Source organism: Alexandromys fortis, unplaced genomic scaffold (genome assembly GCF_014885135.2).
Source record: "Alexandromys fortis isolate MF-2015 unplaced genomic scaffold, M_Fortis_MF-2015_v1.1 scaffold_0, whole genome shotgun sequence".
Lineage (NCBI taxonomy): Eukaryota > Metazoa > Chordata > Mammalia > Rodentia > Cricetidae > Alexandromys > Alexandromys fortis.
The window spans coordinates 230,991-251,054 of NW_026067949.1; the positions used below are offsets into that span (position 1 = coordinate 230,991).

The 20,064-nt window shown below is 48.3% G+C and overlaps 1 protein-coding gene across 1 annotated transcript in view; it reads right to left on the reverse strand.

Moving 5' to 3' along the window:
* Window positions 1-20,064, reverse strand: part of Clnk (cytokine dependent hematopoietic cell linker) — a 105,675-nt gene that overhangs the window by 66,013 nt on the left and 19,598 nt on the right. Inside the window, exons 2-3 of the mRNA XM_050149611.1 lie at window positions 19,934-20,005; window positions 9,909-9,937 (exon numbers count right to left, since the gene is read on the reverse strand). Of these exons, the coding sequence (XP_050005568.1) occupies window positions 9,909-9,937; window positions 19,934-20,005 (101 nt within the window). The remainder of the gene's footprint in view (window positions 1-9,908; window positions 9,938-19,933; window positions 20,006-20,064) is intronic.

Below are 20,064 nucleotides of genomic sequence, written 5' to 3' on the forward strand. Positions count from 1 at the left end.
CTGGGTCAGTCTATACTATTACAGTAACAACAGAAAACCGGGCTGAGGAGATGGCTTAGTTGCAGACCTGAAGACCTGATTTAGAGCCCCAGAATCAGCATAACAAGGAGATGTGTATGGTGATGACCGCTTGTAACTCCGATGTGGGGGCAGGGGGGTAGGGGGTGGGGGTGGGGCTGGAGAGGAGCGATCTCTGGGGCTTGCAGGCCAGTCAGTTAGCCTAGGTTGCTTGGTGAGTTTCAGGCCAGTGAGAGACCCTTCCTCAACAGGATGCATTCTGAGGTGTCCTCTGACTCCACGCACATGACACGAACACATGCAAACACAAGCCAAGTGTACTTCCTGCAATCCCCACGGCACGCATGAGCACACACGAGCACGCACGCAAACACAAGAATGCTCCCCAGCCTCAAACTAGAAAACAAGCATCAACAAACAAATGGACAGAAGGGAGAAGTGACGGGCGAGGACTCCACAGCCCCTGCCCTGCAGTCGGGCAGCACTGGGTGGCTAAGGAGGAGGCTCCCCGGCACCATAGCCCAGCACAGCATGCCTACAGCGCTCTGGGCACCCGCCTCCTCCAGTGCCTGCAACCTCTCTGTGGGCAGAGCTCATGTCTCTACCCGGGATCCGTCCCCAGCTCCAGGCACACCTCCCAACATCTAGAAATCAAGCCACCGAGTTTTTGTTAGACCAGTATGGTTCAGCTGAGGCTTCTCTCAGCTCCCCGATTTGGACTCGTGTATGAAAACGGCTTAGATCAGGCAGCCCACTCAGTATTCTGTTCTAAAATTTACTCCCAGATTATGCGAAACCACCCAAGAACTCCTCACAGGAGTGACGAATCGTTGGCTCCCAGTAGACTGAGAGTTCCTTAGTTATGTGCTGTTTTTGTGTCTGTGATGAAGAATGGAAGGCAGAAAAATAATTTTCTCACATCTGTCTGCATCAGTGCACGTATGAGATGTTTCCTTTAGGCTTCAGGACCAGAGACTGCCAGCTTCTTAGCGACGTGTTCACTTTGATTTCTTGGCAAGCATTGCTTCTAAGAGGGCATGTGGTTCCCTTTGCTCTTGGCTGCTAGGTTAGAACTCCTTGGGTGTGGCTATCACATCACTGTCCCCAGAGAGCACCTGGCCCCAGTGTTCCTGAGTCTCCCCAATGTGCTTCATATTCCCCTCTGTGTCTGCCTGGGTCTGACCCAGCTGGGACCCTCACACACCCTTAGCTTCTTGTATTCAGTATCCATTGACATCTGATGCCCCTGTTTCATGGAGCTTCCATCTTGGACCGTCCAAGGCCACATATATCTCATGACATCATTCGGTACTCATTTCCTGTCTCCTTCCTGACACACAAAGAGCCGCAGCAGCCACTGGCTTCTTGGTTGTGAGTCTACCTGTCTTACCTGGGGAAGATGGCCTTGTGTCCATGTCCCAGATTCTCTCCCTGTGCTCCCTTCGAGGGAGAGTTTGAACACAGAATTGTTTTTTGAACACACAATTTTAAGTATAGTTTTATGCATTCATTCATGTCCCCGTCACCCCGAACCGACAGCTCGGATTCCATGAGTAGACCCCTTGAGCCCCACCCCTTGCTTTCCTCCTTATACCATCCAGTTCCTTCTGGGTAAATACATTAGTTACTCTGTTGCTGTGATAAACACTGACCCAAGCCTACTTGGGGCAGGAAAAGTTTTAGTTCATTGTAAAATGGAGATGTAAAGCTTCTCTTCCCTGGTAAAGGGAACTCAAGGTCAGAACCAGAAGGCTGGATTTGGAGCAGAGGCCAGGGAGGAATGCTGACTTGCTGGCTTGCTGCCAGCCTCGTGCCGAGCTACCTTTCTTACACCTCCAGGCAGGACTAGCTGCCGAGGGGGCGGCACTGCCCACAGTGGGCTGGCTTCTCACCAATCATTAACCAAGATAATGCACTACAGACTTGCCTACAGGCCAATCTGATGGAGGCATTTCCTCATCGTGGTTCCTTTTTCCCTGATGATTCTAGTTTATGTCAAGCTGACAAGAAACAAACCAGAACACTAAAATTCTCTCCCGACTGAAAGCCCAGGTTAGCTCCTCACAACTCTGCCTCAGTTTAACCCTGCATTCTTGGCTTCCCTGCTTGTCTCTTCATGGTCTAATTTGAGCAAGAACCCTACCAAGTCTGTTTAGCCAGCGACCCCCTTCCTGTCTCATCACCAATCGTATCTAGCTGGGATCCACATCTTGTACCATCCCCCAGGTAGCATCTCTTTCCCCTGGTTTGCCTTCAGTAAGAATCCCGTTAGGCCGCTTTTATCCCCAATGTTTCTTCTTAGTAAATTTCCACCTGTGGCCCCACCCTGAGCCTGGGCTGAGGATTCCCACTTCTCTTTGGTGGACTCAGACTGGAGCCACACTCTCTCTACTGCACATCCCCTTTTCTGTAGCCTGTCTCCTGCCCTAATGTTGGAAACAGTCAGCGATGGCTTCTTTAAGGCTATCTTGAAAGCTTCTTCTGCCCTCTTCCCTCCAGACTCCACACATCAGACTGTTTTTGAGACCCTATAGCACACCATGCTCTTCTGCCTCAAGGACACAGTGCATCCTGTCTAGAGTATCTCCCCCCCCAGCTTTGCCTGTGCCTGTATCCTTTCTGGTCCTCAGACCCCACTTAGAATATTATCTCCCTTGGTGACACCTCCGGCCACCAGCCTCAACTGTTAAGTCGAGGAGCATAGTTCCACTCTGGCTCCCTCCCCCCCCCCCGAACCTTGTCTGGCATTGGGGTGACTCTGAATACTCATCACGCCCACTTCCCTTTCCAGTGCTCGACTGGGGTGCACTTCCCAGCTGTCTAGGCTCGGGTTGTACCCCTGGGGTTTGGAGAGTGAGATAGATGTCACCAAGGCTGGCTATGGTCTGATGGGCCCTGCACACAGCAGTTTTGTCTCAGCTAGTGGTAGAGACCGGGACAGAAGGCCCCAGGGTCCTGAGGTGTCTAGGAAGATGTTATGTAAAGGTGCGTTCACATCAGGTTGGGGAATCAGCAAGAGAGCTGCCCTGTTTTTTATCTCACACCTGGCATTTGTAGTCCATTCATTATAGATGTGAGCACTGCCTAATTAACACACGGTTTTATGTTTCCCCATAGCATCCACGCTAGTGGAGACATTTACAGCCACAGATCATGGAGCCTGCCCCTCGATAACACTATAGCTCAGCATGTTACAGAGACTGGTGGTATATGGTACGTGCACACCACAAGAAGAATCATTTCATCTGTGCCATGTGGCTCAGTGGAAATACTCCCAGAATGGGACCGATGACAGGCTTCCTGGATCTCAAGTCAACAGATCATGGCCTCCTACATCTCTAAATGAGCTTGGACTTGACCCTTTCCTTAGCCGGGCCCAACATTTCCACTGTGATGGTTCATTCTCTGTGGAACTCAAACATTGACTGATGCTTTGGTGTAGACCCTGAGTGCCTGCGGTTCTAGTGAAGGGTGATGCAATCTTCCTGAGACATCATCCCTGCCATGTCCTTCTCACCCTTCATCCCTGCCATGATGGTCCTTCCCATCCATCATCCCTGCCATGATGGTCCTTCCCACCCATCATCCCTGCCACGACGGTCCTTCCCACCCATCATCCCCGCCATGATGGTCCTTCCCACCCATCATCCCTGCCATGATGGTCCTTCCCACCCATCATCCCTGCCATGATGGTCCTTCTCATCCATCATCCCTGCCATGATGGTCCTTCTCACCCATCATCCCTGCCATGATGGTCCTTCCCACCCATCATCCCTGCCATGATGGTCCTTTTCACCACAGGTCTAGAGCAACAGAGACAACTGACCATGAATTGAAATCTCTGAAACCATGACCCTAAACAAATCTTTCTCTTCTTATGCTAATTGTCTCAGGAATTTTTTTCACAGTGGTGAAAAACTAACACAGCTGTTTCTTCCCTCAGGAAGCAGGGCCAGTTACCAGGTCTTGGGAAGATTCTTGGTACAAAACCACCTTCCAGTGAGCCTATAATTCGTGATCTTAGAGAAGCTAAATAAGAAGGTGAACCCAAAGAAAAACATATAGGCATCCTCCTGAATATTATCCTTCATCAGGCGATGAAGGAGACAGAGACAGAGACCCACATTGGAGCACCGGACTGAAATCTCAAGGTCCAAATCAGGAGCAGAAGGAGAGAGAGCACGAGCAAGGAACTCAGGACCGCGAGGGGGGCACTCACACACTGAGACAATGGGGATGTTCTATCGGGAACTCATCAAGGCCAGCTGGCCTGGGTCTGAAAAAGCCTGCGATAAAACCGGTCTTGCTGAACATAGCGGACAATGAGGACTACTGAGAACCCAAGAACAATGACAATGGGTTTTTGATCCTACTGCACGTATTGGCTTTGTGGGAGCCTAGGCAGTTTGCATGCTCACCTTATGAGACCTGGATGGAGGTGGGTGGTCCTTGGACTTCCCACAGGGCAAGGAACCCTGATTGCTCTTTGGGCTGACGAGGGAGGGGGACTTGATTGGGGGAGGGGGAGGGAAATGGGAGGCGGCGGTGGGGAAGAGACAGAAATCTTTAATGAATAAATATATTAAAAAAACCACCTTCCATTTTCATTTCTGTTACAGAATACTCAGGGGGAATGGAGCGGAGAGTGAGGTGTACTGCTTCGACTTGACTCCAGAGCTACAAACTACTAGTTTAGACGTCACCAAATACATACTGAAGACTGAAGGCTCAGAGGTTGCCTTCTGTCGCTCTCTGGATGTGCCACAGCAAAGACACCTGGGCATCTCCCTGGATCCACGTGCCACTCGAGGTCTGCTGGGTGCCTGGCCAAGCGGTGCTGTCTGTGACCACAAGTCCAAGTTCTGGTCTGTGTAATCTAGGCAGAGAATCAACTCACAGCTGCCAGGATCCTTTCTTTAGTCGTGACTCACTTGCCTGTCTTCCTCCTGCTGTGTGGCTCACAGGCGTCATTACCGTGGGCTATGAGATTGGGGCCAACACAATCGAGGGAGCAATAAGACGGGGAAAATGTTTGGGTATTCGAGGATCTCTCAGAAGCCAAGAAGCTTCAGGCCTTAGGCAGGTTATTTCTAGATTTGCCTCATGTAAGAAAAAAAATTATATAGCAAGTATTTCTCCTGGTTGAGCCTCCGTGAAGTCTTTACATGCCTTGCAGCCTTTAATGTTTCTGCTCCTTGGAGATGTGAGCTTTGGAGCTTGCCAGGCACATAGCAAAGTCACTAACCAAAGCTGGGAGAGAGGCAAACACATTTCTTAGAGACTAACGTGATGTTCTAGGCTCAAATCCTGGCCTGTCACTTTCTGACCACATGGGGGCTCAGGCAAATGCCCTCAGTTAGAGCCTAGGTTAACGGATGTTACTCTTTGGAGGGGTTCGGCAGGATGTATCCTAAATGGCCGCTGAGAAATTTTCGTCTGTGTTCTCAAGGTAGAAAATCACAGCTTCCAGAGGGTGTGTGATTTCTTGGCTCAGTGCCCGCGAACAATGTGCAGTGTGTTTGTCTTTTCAAATTCAGCTGCACAGCCCAGCCTTTCTGGCTCAGTCCAAGTCTACAGCCCCGCTTTCAGCTCCAGCGTGGGAGCTCGCTCCCTCCGGTGCTTACTTGAAAGTTAGGTGTGGCTTTTCTAGCGTTCAATTCCACTGGCGTCCAAATGCTGATCTTCCATAAAAATTCTTCAAGCCATGATGTGGGAGTGTCATATATCAATCTGTTGATTTCATTGGTTAAGTTATAATAAACCAACTGCTTGGCCTCAGCTTAGAACATAGATGGGAGGAGGAAACAGAATAGAATTCTGGGCGGAAGAGGAAGTGAGGTCAGACTCTGCTCTGCTCCCGGAGACTCAACAGCTCTGCTCTCTGGAGCAGAGACACCATGATGGACGGAGGCTAGAATCTTCCCGGTAAGCGCACCTTGGGGTGCTTACACACATCATTAGAAATGGGCTAGTCCAGGTGCGAGAATTAGCCTGTAAGGGTTAGAGTTCATGGGCCAAGCAGTTCTTAAATGAATACAGTTTGTGTGTTGTTATTTCGGGCATGAGCTAGCCAAGCGGCCGGGGTGTTGGGGACGCAGCCCCGCCGCTTCCATATTTCAACAAAGCCAGGTCCTCCTCAGCTGGGGATGCTCAGGGACCCGGCAGCCGCTAATATCTGGTGATCCCTTTTTGAACGGATGAAGGACCAAGACCAAAGTTGTCTGCTGCTTGGCATATTGCGGTGGATTTGAGCTCCACTCTACTGCCTTCTTGCCAGTGTATCTAGTTTCTCTTGGGCCCAGTTAATCTTATTTATATCTGAGAATAATAAAACCAGCCCGACAGGTAAGCCAGACAAGGTTATAGGATGCCTGGCACACACTAGGGAAAGGCAAAGAGAGAGGCCTGTGACTTTCTGGGTCTCTCAGTTTTCATCGCTGGTGCACAGCCCCTCGCCTGGACGCCATGAGCTGTCAGTGCCATCTCAGCCAGCGAGAGGCACTGCTCACGAGGAGCTAGAGCACAGGCCCTCACCCAGTGGCCCCAGAAAAGTCACCCCCCTTTTCTAGGTTTTCACCTCTTCCTCTGTGATGCACGTGTCCAGTTGGGTCTGTCAGACCTCAGTGTTTCATTGCTCTGTTATTACGGCTGCCACATTAGGAACCGGGGGTAAAAGGGCTGGCTGGATGGCAGATGAGGGACTAGGTGGTGAAGGAGAGGCGGTCCCCTCCTCCACTCCTCAGAGCTCAGCGGAAACCCCAGACGAACATAGTGTCTGTCTAGACCACCAACGGAAGCCTCCAGGTGGGAACGGTCTGGATACTTGGAGCTTTCTTTATTTGTCTCAGAAAAAGACTCTCTAACGAACATTCTAGAACTACCTGCATTGGAATTATCTTCTTAAAAGGAATGCTTCCTTGGCCTCAACAGAGGTCAGCCAAAGTGTAAGCCCTGGGGTGGGCTGTAAATTTTGTGTGCTTCTGCTGCACGTCTAAAGTACACTGCAGTTTGTAGGCAACTCTTAGTCCTTGGGTTTGCCAGTAACTGTGACATACTTCCATTAGTGTGGCGAGAGCCTCACTCTAGTTCAGCTGTCCTTTTCGCTCCGTTCCTGTCCACTAGTGCTGTGAACCCTTGAGGAGCATCCGACTGATAGCGCCTCTTATTCATTTAGCTCAGTTACTGCAATGCCCAGAATTAGCCAGCAGGGGTCGCTAGAGGCCCACATATTTTGTACTAGCTGGTTTGCCTCCTAATCTTCAAAATCTTTATTACTTTTTCTTTTTAAAGTGTGTGTGTGTGTGTGTGTGTGTGTGTAATCAACTTTTAATACCCGTTATCTTAGAAAACTAGAAGGAAAAAATCCAAATGTTTCTGGAAAAATGAAATTTCTTGTCTCTTTAATAGATCAGCGTATTATGACACCCCCCCCCCCTCAGCCTATGAGGACACACTTTCTAAATAAGACAGTCACTTGTCTGAAATTCTATTCATTAGGCATCAGAAGTAGGTAACTGACAGGTTCATATTGTTGGATAATATAGCACCATGCATGCCTCTGGAGGAGGCAGCTACATTGGCCCATTGCTTACATCCCAGAAAGTGTCTGCCTTTTCTGGAGGATTTGTTAAACAGTCCGTTTTTGATAGATTGTTTCCACTACATAAAAGCGTATGTTTCTTCGGAAGAAATTATAAGATACAGATATGCAAAAGAGGAGCAATGTTGATTCACTGACACAACTAATATAAATATTTGATTGCAGACAACCCTGCACTGAGATGCGCAGATACAATTAGAGAGATTCCTACAGACACCCACATGGACAAGCACAGATAGGCACACTCACATAGACTTACACACACACACACACACACACACACACGCACACACACACACGCACATGGCAGGAAGAGAGGAGACAGATACAAATAAACATACAGAGACACAGAGATACAGAGAGACACACAGATACAACACAGATGTATGTTAATTTATCTTCTCATATTATGCACATAGTGTGAGACACACACACACCACAACTTGTGCATCAATACACCTGTGCGTATTGTGCACCACGTTTTCTTGCCTGCTCTTTCACAAACAAGCAGTCAACAGTTTCACGGGGGTGAGCATTCCTCTGCTAAAATGGCCTCAAGGCACTCTCTCTCTCTCTCTCTCTCTCTCTCTCTCTCTCTCTCTCTCTCTCTCTCTCTCTCTCTCTCTCATCACTCCACCACATTTGCAAAGAATCCGTTGGTGAAAAATCGCCTACACCAGGAAGAACCTAGGAATGTGTGACTATCCCGAGATGGCCCTTCTCTGACGTTAGCCTTCACGCGTGTCCTCAGCGACATCATGTCTGTTAGGGTTCTGTCGGCCTCGGAGTGGTCTGCCACAGGCATGTTGTGATTTCGTGCAGTTTTGGCAGGGTGTTGATGCACCTGTGTCTGGGCAGGCCTGGACATTTTTAATCAGAGTTGGCTTTTTAGAACTCTTTCTTTCCCTTGTTTTCTAGAATGTTGTTAATGGAATGGACTATATACCTTCCATTCTTCTCTGCTTCTAACCCGAGATGGAGAAGGCAATATGACCGTCTACACTGACATGCTGTTTAACTCTCATGGTTCCCGAGTAACCAACTGATTAATGTATTCCTCCCCCCACCCCCCCCAAAAAACCCAAGTTTTATTGTCCTGGACAACGTCTGTTAGAGTGTTCCAATCTCCTCCAGTATTCCAGTGGGGGCTGGGAGAAGATGGGAGGATGGGGAGTAGATAGTATATTTGAGACCAAAGAGTTCAGCACAGCTTGGAGGCATCCACCTTAGAGAACTCAGGCCTGGATGGGCGCTCACCGGGGGCAGATTGAGGGGAGGACGGTGAGGGCTGAGCATCCTCCACTGTTTAGTGTCACACTGCACTTTGGGGCTGTGCTGTGACTTTTATGCTATTCTATGGCAGCCTGTGTTAAGGTGAGTGCAGGGTGCACACTACAAGCTACAAGAACCTGTCCGTGCTGGGCACAGAACCCTCCAAGATTCCTGCATTTCTTTGCACACTGCTCCTAGCCTAGTGCTCATTTTCTCTCTCACTTGGATCCTCACAATCAAGTCCTATTTTCTAGTGGGGTTCTATGGGACCGTCCATTTTTTCTGCTGCACGCATGCACACACACACACACATACACACACACATGCACAGGAAACCTACAATAGAAAGTTTAGTGAACTGAGCACTAGTGAATCATTTGGGTCTCTACCTATTTCACAGAAGGAGGAACTTGGGCTCACAATGTGGCACTCTGCCCAAGGCTGCACAACTAACCAGTGGGGCCCCAGGATCCCCACATATCTGCAGAGTTGCGGGCCTGCCAGGCTAATCAGCTGTGCTTTGGGGCCGCTGGAGGGAAGGGCTGCAAGAAGCTAATGCATGTTACTGAGTGATGGAAACACAGCATTCCTGGATGGCTGCATCTTCTGAAATCAAGGCTAATGACTTACTTGTAATCCAGAGCTACATCGGGAATGATGCTCTGGATGTCTGAGGCTAGACCACAAGAAGGCTCTTGTCCTGGTTCCCCGAGTTGCTCTTTTGGGGGCTTTCCTTCCTGGAATGCATTCTCTCTTAAAACCCTGCCATCCATTTTTTTGACAAGCCCAGCCCATGTGAAGGGGTCTAGACTTTCTTCTAGATGTCCAGGTGCAAGCATCAGTCACATTGAAGGACCCCTGCTGTCCAAGTGTTCTCCCTGACATCAGGGCTGTGCAGAGAGAGGCAGTCATGGCTCCTTCACAAGTACAGAAAAAAAAAAGCCAGAAAAGAATAGAGAGGGAAGTCCAATAGGCCAGGCTAGCGTGTCACTTAGAGGACACAGAACCCATGACTCACCTTTGGTACCGCTGAGGCGCAGCCATGACCTAGGGCAGAAAAGAGAACAATCATGAGGGTCAGCTACTGAATTCGTCACTGTCTCCACAGTAGAGGGCACTCCCAAGACGCATTTCACCATTCATTCTGTGAACACTGCGCATGCATGTTCATACCTGTGCAGGTGCACAGGTGTGAGTGTCCATGCATATATAGCTTCACATGTGTATGGATGTGTGCACACGTGTAAGCATGCGTATGGAGGTCAGAGGACATCTCAGTTTGCTCCTCAGGTGTGGTCCACCTTGACATTTCAAGACAGGGTCTGTCATTGGGCTAGAGCACACCATGGATGTTGGGCTGGTTAGTGAGCCCCGGGGGTCGTCTTAGTTCCACCTCCACAGTGCTGGATTATAAACTTATAAACATGTTCTAATTTTCTGTCACATCTATCTGTCTCTCTGTCTCTCTCTCTCTCTGTCTCTCTCTCTCTCTCATCTATCTATCTATCTATCTATCTATCTATCTATCTATCTATCTACCTCTATCTATCTATCTATCTATCTATCTATCTATCTATCTATCTATCTATCTATCTATCTATCCCTATCCTTGCAAAGTAAGTTCTTTACCCTCTGAGCAATCACCCACCCAGCCCCAGCCTGTGGAATACAAACAGGAAGCAAACCCTTTGTGCTTCTATGATTGTAGGCTTGAAGTAATGTTTTGTTAGAGGCACTATAGGAGATAGAACATAAATAAGACAGAGTCATCACTGTGTTTGTATGTGTATGTGTGTGCAATGAGGACGCATGCATGCATTTAAAATCAAAACAATGTATCATCGTGTATGTGTGAATGATGCGTGCATGTGTGTGCATGCACTCGCATATGTGTGTGCATATGTGTGCGTGTGTGTGTGTGTGGGTTGTCCCCGTGTCATGGCACATGTATGGAGGTCAGAAGACAGCTTTTTGGGCTTGGTTTTCTGCTCCCACCATGCTGAGGCAAGGCCTCTCATTTCTGCACTTCATATTCCATGACAGCCCATCCTGTGAGCTGCCAGGCAATGCCCCTGTCTCGACCTCTCATCTCACTCCCCTTAGGAGGGCTGTGATTACAGATGCCTGTCCCTGCACTAGGCTTTTTGGGTGGGTTACAGACACAGACCTCAAGTCATCGGGATTGCCTCCGTGCTCTCACCCACTGAACGGTCTTGCAGGCCCGCGGGCACACATTGAGATACATAGGTGTTTAAACGTCACATCTTTGTATCAGAGTGTGTAGGATGTCACTGTGACACTTCATTATGCAGTGTCTTTGAAAAACACATTTGTGGGCTATGTGACACTTTTGGAGCAGATTTAGGTTCTTGTTAATTTTGATGACTGTAAACAAGATGGCAAAACCCATCCATTCTAGCAACTCAGGGCCATCTCTGAGTATCTTCACGGGCAGACAATAATCTAGTCAAAGGGAAGCGTCCAGTAGTGCGGGTGTCCACAGGCCCTTGTGGCACCTTTCTCCGATGCTGTCTGGATGCTTTGTATTGATTCCTATTAACTTACATTCTTATCCACTGAACGGGAAGCGGCCACCCACTGTGCCTCCCCACCGGGATCCTGGGTCCAACTCCGCTTTACCTACTTGACACTCGATCCTCATGGCACCTGTTTCACTCCTGAGACAGCTAAGGAGTTTGAATTAGTACCTGCATTTCCTCCTTGATAAATCACATGCGCGTGTCACTGCTCATGTTCTGACGACTAGCTCTTGGCATAGTCACAAATGTCACCCTTGGACAGTGTCCCCTTGGGAGCAACTTTTCCCTAGATTTGGGCTCTGGTCTGAAAAACCCCAGGGCAATGGAAAGCTCCAAAGGCCGCTGCTTCCGCGAGCTGAGTTGTTTGTGCATTTAATAACCCCTGCCTCTCTACGCACACCTTTCCTCCGAGACGCTCGAAGTGCGTCACAGCTGCAATTAACTGAGCATCGCAACACACACCGCGTGTAAATATTTATGAGGCCTGTCTGGGGGCTGGGACACTGGGCACACAATAGTTAAGCCATGAAGCACCAGTAACCAGGAGACCAGAGCTCCAGAGTCCAGATTCCTGCCTGTTCTGATGCCATCCCTTCCCTAACTTCATCCTCCAAATAACCTTGGGGAACTGTTGTCTTCCCAGACAAGGAACAGGGCGCAGGGCTGTGCAAACAGCCCGATCCAGCCAGTCACTGAGAGGCAGGGAAATTACCTCAAGCTCTGCTTTCTCTCCAGCCTGCTCTCCCTACCCAGGCCCACGGGGTGTGGCGTGTCTCACTTGGGAGCCACAGTGCACCTGCATCCTGGAGCCCTGTGGTTAGCAGCTGGTACCCTTTCAAGTTACCTGAGCCCCAGCAGAAACTAATGGTACATTACGTAGTGAGATGCAAATCCTACTGGGGGAGGGGAGGCTGTGAGCGCTCTTCTGTCGCCCTGGACACATGGTCTCCTTGACATCCTGGCCCTTCATTAGGCCTCACAAGGCCCCCAGATGTGCATCTTATGACGTGTGCAATAGGACAGGATCCTGCGACTGTGTACCGTAAGCGCATTAGGAATGAGCAAGTATCCCAGGGACTCCACGTTGGGATTCTAAAGTGGGCCAGATGTAGGTGTGCACCTTGGACTTCTGAGCCCCAGGAGAAGTCTTCTGTGGGTCCTAGGGAGGACTCTGACTTTTGATTTCACTGTTTTCTGACTTGGCCTCCCCAGTCCTTTAGAATGCAACACTGGAGATCACATAGTCTGATTTGCTAGTTGGACAGGAAAGCTGAGGCCAGAACTGGGGTAGTGATTTCCCTCTCCTCAGACTCTTGGCTGAGGCCCTTTGGCACACAGTAAGTTGAACAAAAGATGATGAAAGAAAAAAAAAAACCATTGAGCACGGGTCCAGGCACTGACCTGGCTCCACTCTTTCCAGCAGAGTTTGACCGATTTACATTTACCTACTCAATTTCTGTGCCCTGCAAATGCAATGTTTTATTTTACATTTATGGATTGATTAATTAACAGATTTTTTTTTGAGACGAGGTCTCTCCATGGCCCAGGCTGGCCTTGCTTTGCACTCTCTACAGTCCTCCTGTTTTCGCTTCCCGGGTACTGGCATTAGAGCTATGTAACAGCCCAGCTCCTATTTTTATTTCTGACTTACAGAAAGCCATAGATGTCACTGTATAGATGCTGCGAAGAGACAAATACTATCCAGCATCGCTGTTACGGTGACACAGAGTGGAAGGGAGGCTGCCAGGGGCAGGAGAAGGATGGGCGGCCATTCAAGGGCACAGTGTTTTGGTTTTTTACAAGAAAACGGGTCTTAGAGATGATCTAGCGGCTGCCGCGCGCCCATAGTTAACGGCACTGTGTGCACAGCTGGATGTTGGGGAGCTGATCACATGTTATGTGTTTTTTATGCTATCCGCAAGTAATAGTAATACACAAGGGCAGAGGAGCTGTTTGGAGGCACCAGACACGGGTTTCTGGCATCCGTTTCAGCCAATTGGATCTCTGTCTTCCACTCTGCAGCTGTAACTAAAACTTAACCGGCCTAGAGTGGCACAATAAGCGATTGCCAGAGTCAGGTTTCCCCTCTGAGTTCCTTGTTATTCACAAGCCTAGAGCAGCAGCACAGCTTGCAGAGGGCTGTGCATCTGGAAGCCTCCTCCCTATTGCCAAGGCTGTCTGAAGGTGGCTTCTTTGCTTCTCTCTGGGCGGGGCCCCCGAAATGATGGTTGGATGTTCATATGTCATGTCCTCGGGGATTCTGCACCCGCTGGGCTTTCTGTGCGTCAATGCAGGCCTGCGAATTAGCCAAGGAAGCCTCAGCAAGGCAGGAAGGAGGGCTGTTATCCCAGCCGAGCCTGCTGCTATGTTCCAGAGAGCTGGAGAATTGGCTTGGGGGTGGGGAGGCTGGCACTGTTGCTCGCGATGGAGGAAGAGGGAGGCTGGACACTGTGGGTTTGTCTAGATGGAGTGTGGACATCATCCTGACACAAGCAGCTGCCGAGCTCTGGGGAAAGGCTCCCGTGTTAATGCTCTTTGCAGCCTGACAGCCCATGGTGACGAATGAAAGACGCCGCTAGCTGACTTCACGGGGATTTGATGCGCTCTGCCTGTGCTCCAGAGAGGCCGGCCTGTTAGCAAGCTGCCCCTTGCCAGGGAATCACAAGATGCATTCTGGCTTCCTTTTGTCAACAGCATCAATAACATAGTCATGTGCAAATGGGGCCACAGCTGGATAGAGCGCAAGATTGGCAGCATCCTCTGCCTGTGGACTCCAGGCTCCCTTCCACATCTGGGCCTGAAGGAAGCAGGGTTTCCTTCCTTGGCATTTCCGGTGTGTGTGGCAGGTGTCATCACTGTGACAGGCAGATCCACGAACTACAGAATGGTCAAGGTTGGCCCTCCCCTGTCTGTGGTTTTCCGATATGTAATCTTATCGTAGACAGATTTTATATTTGGAATTATTTTTTAATTTTTAATTCTTTTAAATTTAATGCATTTAATGAGCTTTAATTTTTTAAAGGATACTGAAACCAACTCTCCCCTCCCCCACTTCTCCTGCTGCCTAGCACACTGGATGTGATGATGCAGACAGTGTGTTCTGTGTCCTTCCTATCCGCGGGAACACAGTGTAGCTGGTGTGTTATCTGGGTCCCATCTTTATAGGACCCAGCCCTGCCTCCAGGGTCGGCTCTTGAATAGAGACTAATAACTCATCGTCCCCCGGAATTTGGCAGCAAACCCAGGGACATGATCCACATGATCTTACGTCACCAGTCTGCTTCGTCTCCCAAGCTTCCGAGTGTGACCCAGTGGAACTTTACAACTTATTTAAACACTATTCACGAAACTGGAAGGTTACTCCAGAATAAAATTCTTCAGCTTTTGAAAGACAATTGATATATTTAGGAGTTACTCAACTCATTTTAAATACAGAGAGACGTGAAGGAGAACACGGGTTTCTAAGTTTGGCACCTCCCCCTCTTCACTTGAATAACCGCAGTGGGAACTGAGCATGTTACAAAAAGGATCTCACACAAACCTTGCACCCGGGAACACTATCTTTGTCCCCACACTCAGGCTCTTATAGAATGCTTGTGTCAGATGGGGTGGTAAAGATATTCGCGATTCCTTTTATTTCGCGGGTGGACGACTGTGGGTAGTTTCTCCGGGAGTCAAAGGTGCGTTGCTTCACACACCCAGGCTGGTGACTCTCCGTTCAGAGGAGGAAGTTCCCACTAGAGAACTGTGGGGGCTAAGGTTTGGACACACGCAGCGTGCTCTGTGGGTAGAGAACCTGCAGGACTCGGTTAGCATAGCAGGCTGGCGTGACCGTGGCATGGCAGAGCCTTGGGCATGGCGAAGACATGCAGAACTGTATCTCAGGAAGGTAACACAGGAAAACACAGGATTGGTTAAAAAAGGGGCCAAGTGGGCTTTCCCGTAGTGTGTGTGGGGGAGCATAGTGGATGGATGTGAGTGTCTTCCTTATTTGCCAAGTGACCACCAAATCTCCTTTATTGCCTGGACGTATACCTTGCTCTTATTTGATTGAATTCAACCACACATCTGGAATAGATCCCATCTTGAATTCTCAGACTAACTACAGTGGCTCCTAAAAAGGAGATGGGCACTTCATGTGGTGCCTAGAGCTTGGCCCATATGCACAAGCATGTTGGTGAGCAAGCAGGAGGAAGGAGATGGGTGAGAGAATGCATGTAGCATGCGCATGCTAAGGGAAGCATGGTTCATGAACATCCCATGAGGATGTAGGCCTAGGGATGCCTTGCAGACCATATCTTATCCTAACAAGGCCAATAGAATATCCAAACAGAGTAGGACTCTTCCTTTTAAAAAGTGTCTGAATTCCCTTGGAAGGGGAGGTCTATATTTTCACTAGAGACTGGGGAAGGCTTTCCATCTCCTAATACTTGGAAGCTGATAAATTTGTTCATGGTGAAATCATCTCAGTTTCTTATTTAATAAAGTCTTAAAGACTTCCCTGGTGAATTCTCAGAACCTTCCTCTTTTATACATAACAACTGTATGTCTCTGTGGTTATTTTGATACATTCACACACTCAACACTATTTGATTCCAGAATCTTTCGTCTGGTCCATCGGTGAACATTGTTTGGGGCAAATGCCTTGAGAAGTCCCCATGTTCGGGACCACCCATACTTCCATGAGCTTTCCTTCCCCTAGGAAGCATCCAGACAACCCCTCCTCCAGCTTCTGGGCAACTTCTTCCTCTAGCCATGCATCTCTGAGGGGCTGGAAAGCTACATGGGGTTAGTCACATGCTGCCTCTACTGATGAACTTCTGAGGACAGAGCATGTCCTCAGGAGCAACAGTCCTCTTCAGGTAAGCAGAGAACGTCTGTGGCAAAGGCTGAAAACTGAAGGTGAAGTTGATCACCTGGATGGGTACCACAGCAGGCGAGTCAGACCTCAGGATGGCTTGTCACACCTACTATAGCTGGGACATTGTTTCAGTGAACCGAAGAGCTAGAAATCCTTGTCACCTCTCTTTGGCCCTCCCTGCCTGGCCCCTGCCTTCCATTCCCACTCTCCTCCATGCCATTCCTGTTCCCAGGTCAGAGTTCCTTTTGCCACCCATTTAAGCATTCAATAGATACTTGACACTATAGAAAACTCTGGGCACAGCGATGTCTCCAACAACCCGGGTTGTCAGCACTATTAAGCTGCCATGGGTCTTGACTTTATCTACATTTCTTTTGTCCCTTTCCTTAGATGTTTATCTGGCAATGACAACTAAAAGCCTGTGGTGGTTTGGAGAAAAGCTAGCCGACCCCCAGTAGGTGCTTGCATACTCTGAGCGTGTATTGGATGCACAGTGAAGATTTTGCTAGTGAATCTCTTGCCCAATCGTCTGTACAGTGGAGTGGAGGCAGTGGGTGAGCCCTGGGATCTCTCAGTGCTATGACATCCTTGAGCAGCTGCATAGCACAAGAGAAAACCAGAGTCTGGGCGAGCAGACCCACAAAGGTGCTAGCCGGCTCCTGTTCTTCCATGGTCTCAGGGGCCCAGCAGAGGGCATCCTAGTGCATAGAATAAAAGGGGTTCCTGTTTCCTAAGGCATTGGAAGTCAGCCATCTGTACCTTGTCCCCTGGAGAGCTGTTGCTACAAATTTAGGGTAGGAAAGAGGGATGGAATTCCTTTGTGGAAAATGAAGACAGGGGTTGGAGTGTTGGGCCTGCTTCTTGTTGGAGACTGGATGTGGCTAGACCTTTGGTTGACCAACAGATCCTAGGTCCCTGGGCCCCCATAGGGTCTGCTTCTCTTCTGCCATATAATAAAGATATCTATTTCAGATCAAACTTGTGAAAGTTGTATTTGCACACTCCCCTTGGGGTATCTGGTGCATGCTAGTGCCAGATACTGGTTGAGTGTGGCACTCACCAGGGTTTCTGCGTCTCTGTTCACAGGAAATGACACACAAGAGAAATGGTTGTTGTCAATGTAGCCAGGTAAATACTTTGAAAGGTTGCAGGGCTCTCTTAACCTTAGTACTGTAGGCAGACAATGGATGTGGGACTGGTCTGCGTAGCCTGGGTCATATTGTCCATGTGTGCCCTAGTGTTAAGCTTAGCAATCAATGTACTTTATGAAGAACTTGAAGGAGGGTGGAGAGTTAATGCCCAAGCTTAACAATGTAAAAGCAGCAAGAGCTGAGTACCAGGGCTGTTTTCTATCTTCTTAATAACGATGGCTCTGCCGTTTATCATGTTACAACTAGCTGGGTAGCCTTGGGCGGTTTTTTCAGTCTTCTCACCCTTGAATGGCAGACTGAGAAGATGATTGGCGGGGTTCAGAGCTACTTAATAAGTGCTTCAGGTGCAACCTAGTGTCTATTGAATACCCCCTGACTATTACTTATTGAGAATCTGCTACGATCCAGGAATAGTACAGCGACCATGGACTCACTCTCCAAATACCACAGTCTTGAGTGAAAGGGATTCAGCCATAAAGGAGAATCAACTTTTCCCAGGTAACATTTCTAAAGTCCACAGCTGGAGATAGCTGCTGGAAGCCACACCATCAGTTAGCAAGTTGGCTGAGATTTCAGCTCAGGCCTGGACGATGCTATATGCACGGTGACCCATCGGCAGCTTTCCCTCTCCTCCCTTGATCAATGCCAGTGAGTGCCGTTTTATGGGGAATGAACACGTTGGTTTAACTGATACTAAAGTAGGAGAGTGGACCAAAATATGTCATTTTCAGACACTTTAATTTGATTTATATATCTCAAAAACTAATTTATATTCATATAATGCTTTCATTATAAAATATGCAGTGATACAGAGATTTGTGTGAATATGGGAATTAAAAAAAAATTGGTTTATAAATGGCCTGGAACAGGTTGCGGAAGCATCATCAGTTGCTCTTTTTAATATATCTTGAGCGTGCTATGACACATCCTGAAATAATTTGCTTCTGAAAAAAAAAAAGAGAAAAAAAAACAACACTCCTCTCCTCTCTCTGTCTTTTCCCCCCAAAATGTAACTGTAAATATTACTTTGATGTATGTAATTGCTTCAGCGCTCTCTCTTGGAAGGAAGGTTTCTAACCCTTCCATTTCTCAGCTCTTGCTTTTGTCAAGAAATAAGAAAAACAGACTTCAAATGCATTATTCAAATGTGTGTAATATAAACATTAAAGAAGTCTGAATGCAGCTACAAATTTCCCTTTTCTTAAAATGTTTGTGAAAAACAACTTGTCTATTCTGTCTTGAGGACATTTGTTCACTGTGCAGAGGGAGTTCACTTGCTCCAGGGAGCCTTAGGGTCTCAGAGCGGCAGCAGGTGGCACGTGGTAGGACCTGGAGAGCACACGAAAGGATTGACTTGAACTAGATGAGGGGTGCCAGCACTTGATAGATAAGAGACCTTGCATGCTGCTGGGCAGAGAGGCCACCTCGGGAGGACTTGAGCGCTGCTGGGCAGAGAGACTACCTCTGCTCTGGCAGACTTGGGTGAATTATGTGTTCCAAGCACCAGGTTTCAGTGTTAGGGTCCACAACCCATTATTCCAGTCGCTCAAGGGCAGAGAGACAGCATGACCCCTTGTTCCAGTCACTCAGGCGCAGAGGGACAGATGATCCCTAAAGTGTCTCTCTTGGGCTGTCTAGAGGCTTGGGTGGACTGTAGAAGAACCCTGACAAGCAAAGCTGTGGAGACCAGGGCCCCATCAGCTAAGGTGTGTGTCACACACTAGCTGTCTGGTCAGCCTACCTCAAGTTCTTTGAGAAGCAAACCAACGAGAAGAACATTGTTATGTGTATGTGCATGAGTCTGGGTGTATGTGTGTGTGAGTCTGTGTGTATTTGAGTCTCTCTCTCTCTCTCTCTCTCTCTCTCTCTCTCTCTCTCTGTGTATGTGGGTGTATGAGTCAGTGTGTATGTGTGTGAGTCTGTGTATCTGTGTGTGTGTGCATTAGTCTGTGTGTATTTGAGTCTCTGTGTGTGTATGAATCAGTGTGCATGTGTGTGTGTGAGTCCGTATATTTGAGTCTCTCTGTGAGTATGTGTGTATGAGCCCGTGTGTATGTGTGTCTGAGTCTGCGTGTATGTGTGTGTGAAAGTCTGTGTGTACTTGAGTCTCTCTCTGTGAGTATGTCTGTGTATTTATAAATCTGTGTGTATTTGAGTCGCTCTCTGTGTATGTGTGTGAGTCTGTGTGTATTTGAGTCGCTTTCTGTGTATGTGTGTGTGAGTCTGTGTGTATGTGTGTGAGTCTGTATGTGTGTGAGTCTGTGTGTATGTGTATGTGTGTATTTGAGTCTCTCTCTGTGAGTATGTGTGTATAAGTCTTTCTGTGTGAGTATCTATGTGTGTGTTTTTCTTTGTGTGGCACTGTGTGTGAATGTGTGTCTGTGTGTTATTTCATGTGTGTGTGTGTCTCTGTGTATGTTTGATGGTCAGTTCATCTGTCACAGAATTAAAACTTTCGGTTCTCTGATAATAAATAAGTAAATATTCTGACCTATTTTTTAGCAGAGAGAGGTTCTGGAAACTCAAATCACTGAATCCTTCTTTTGTTGTCCTTTTATTGCCCCTGAGGTGAGAAAAAATAGATTATAGCTGGGGAAACAGCAAGGAGCTGGAGGAAAAAAT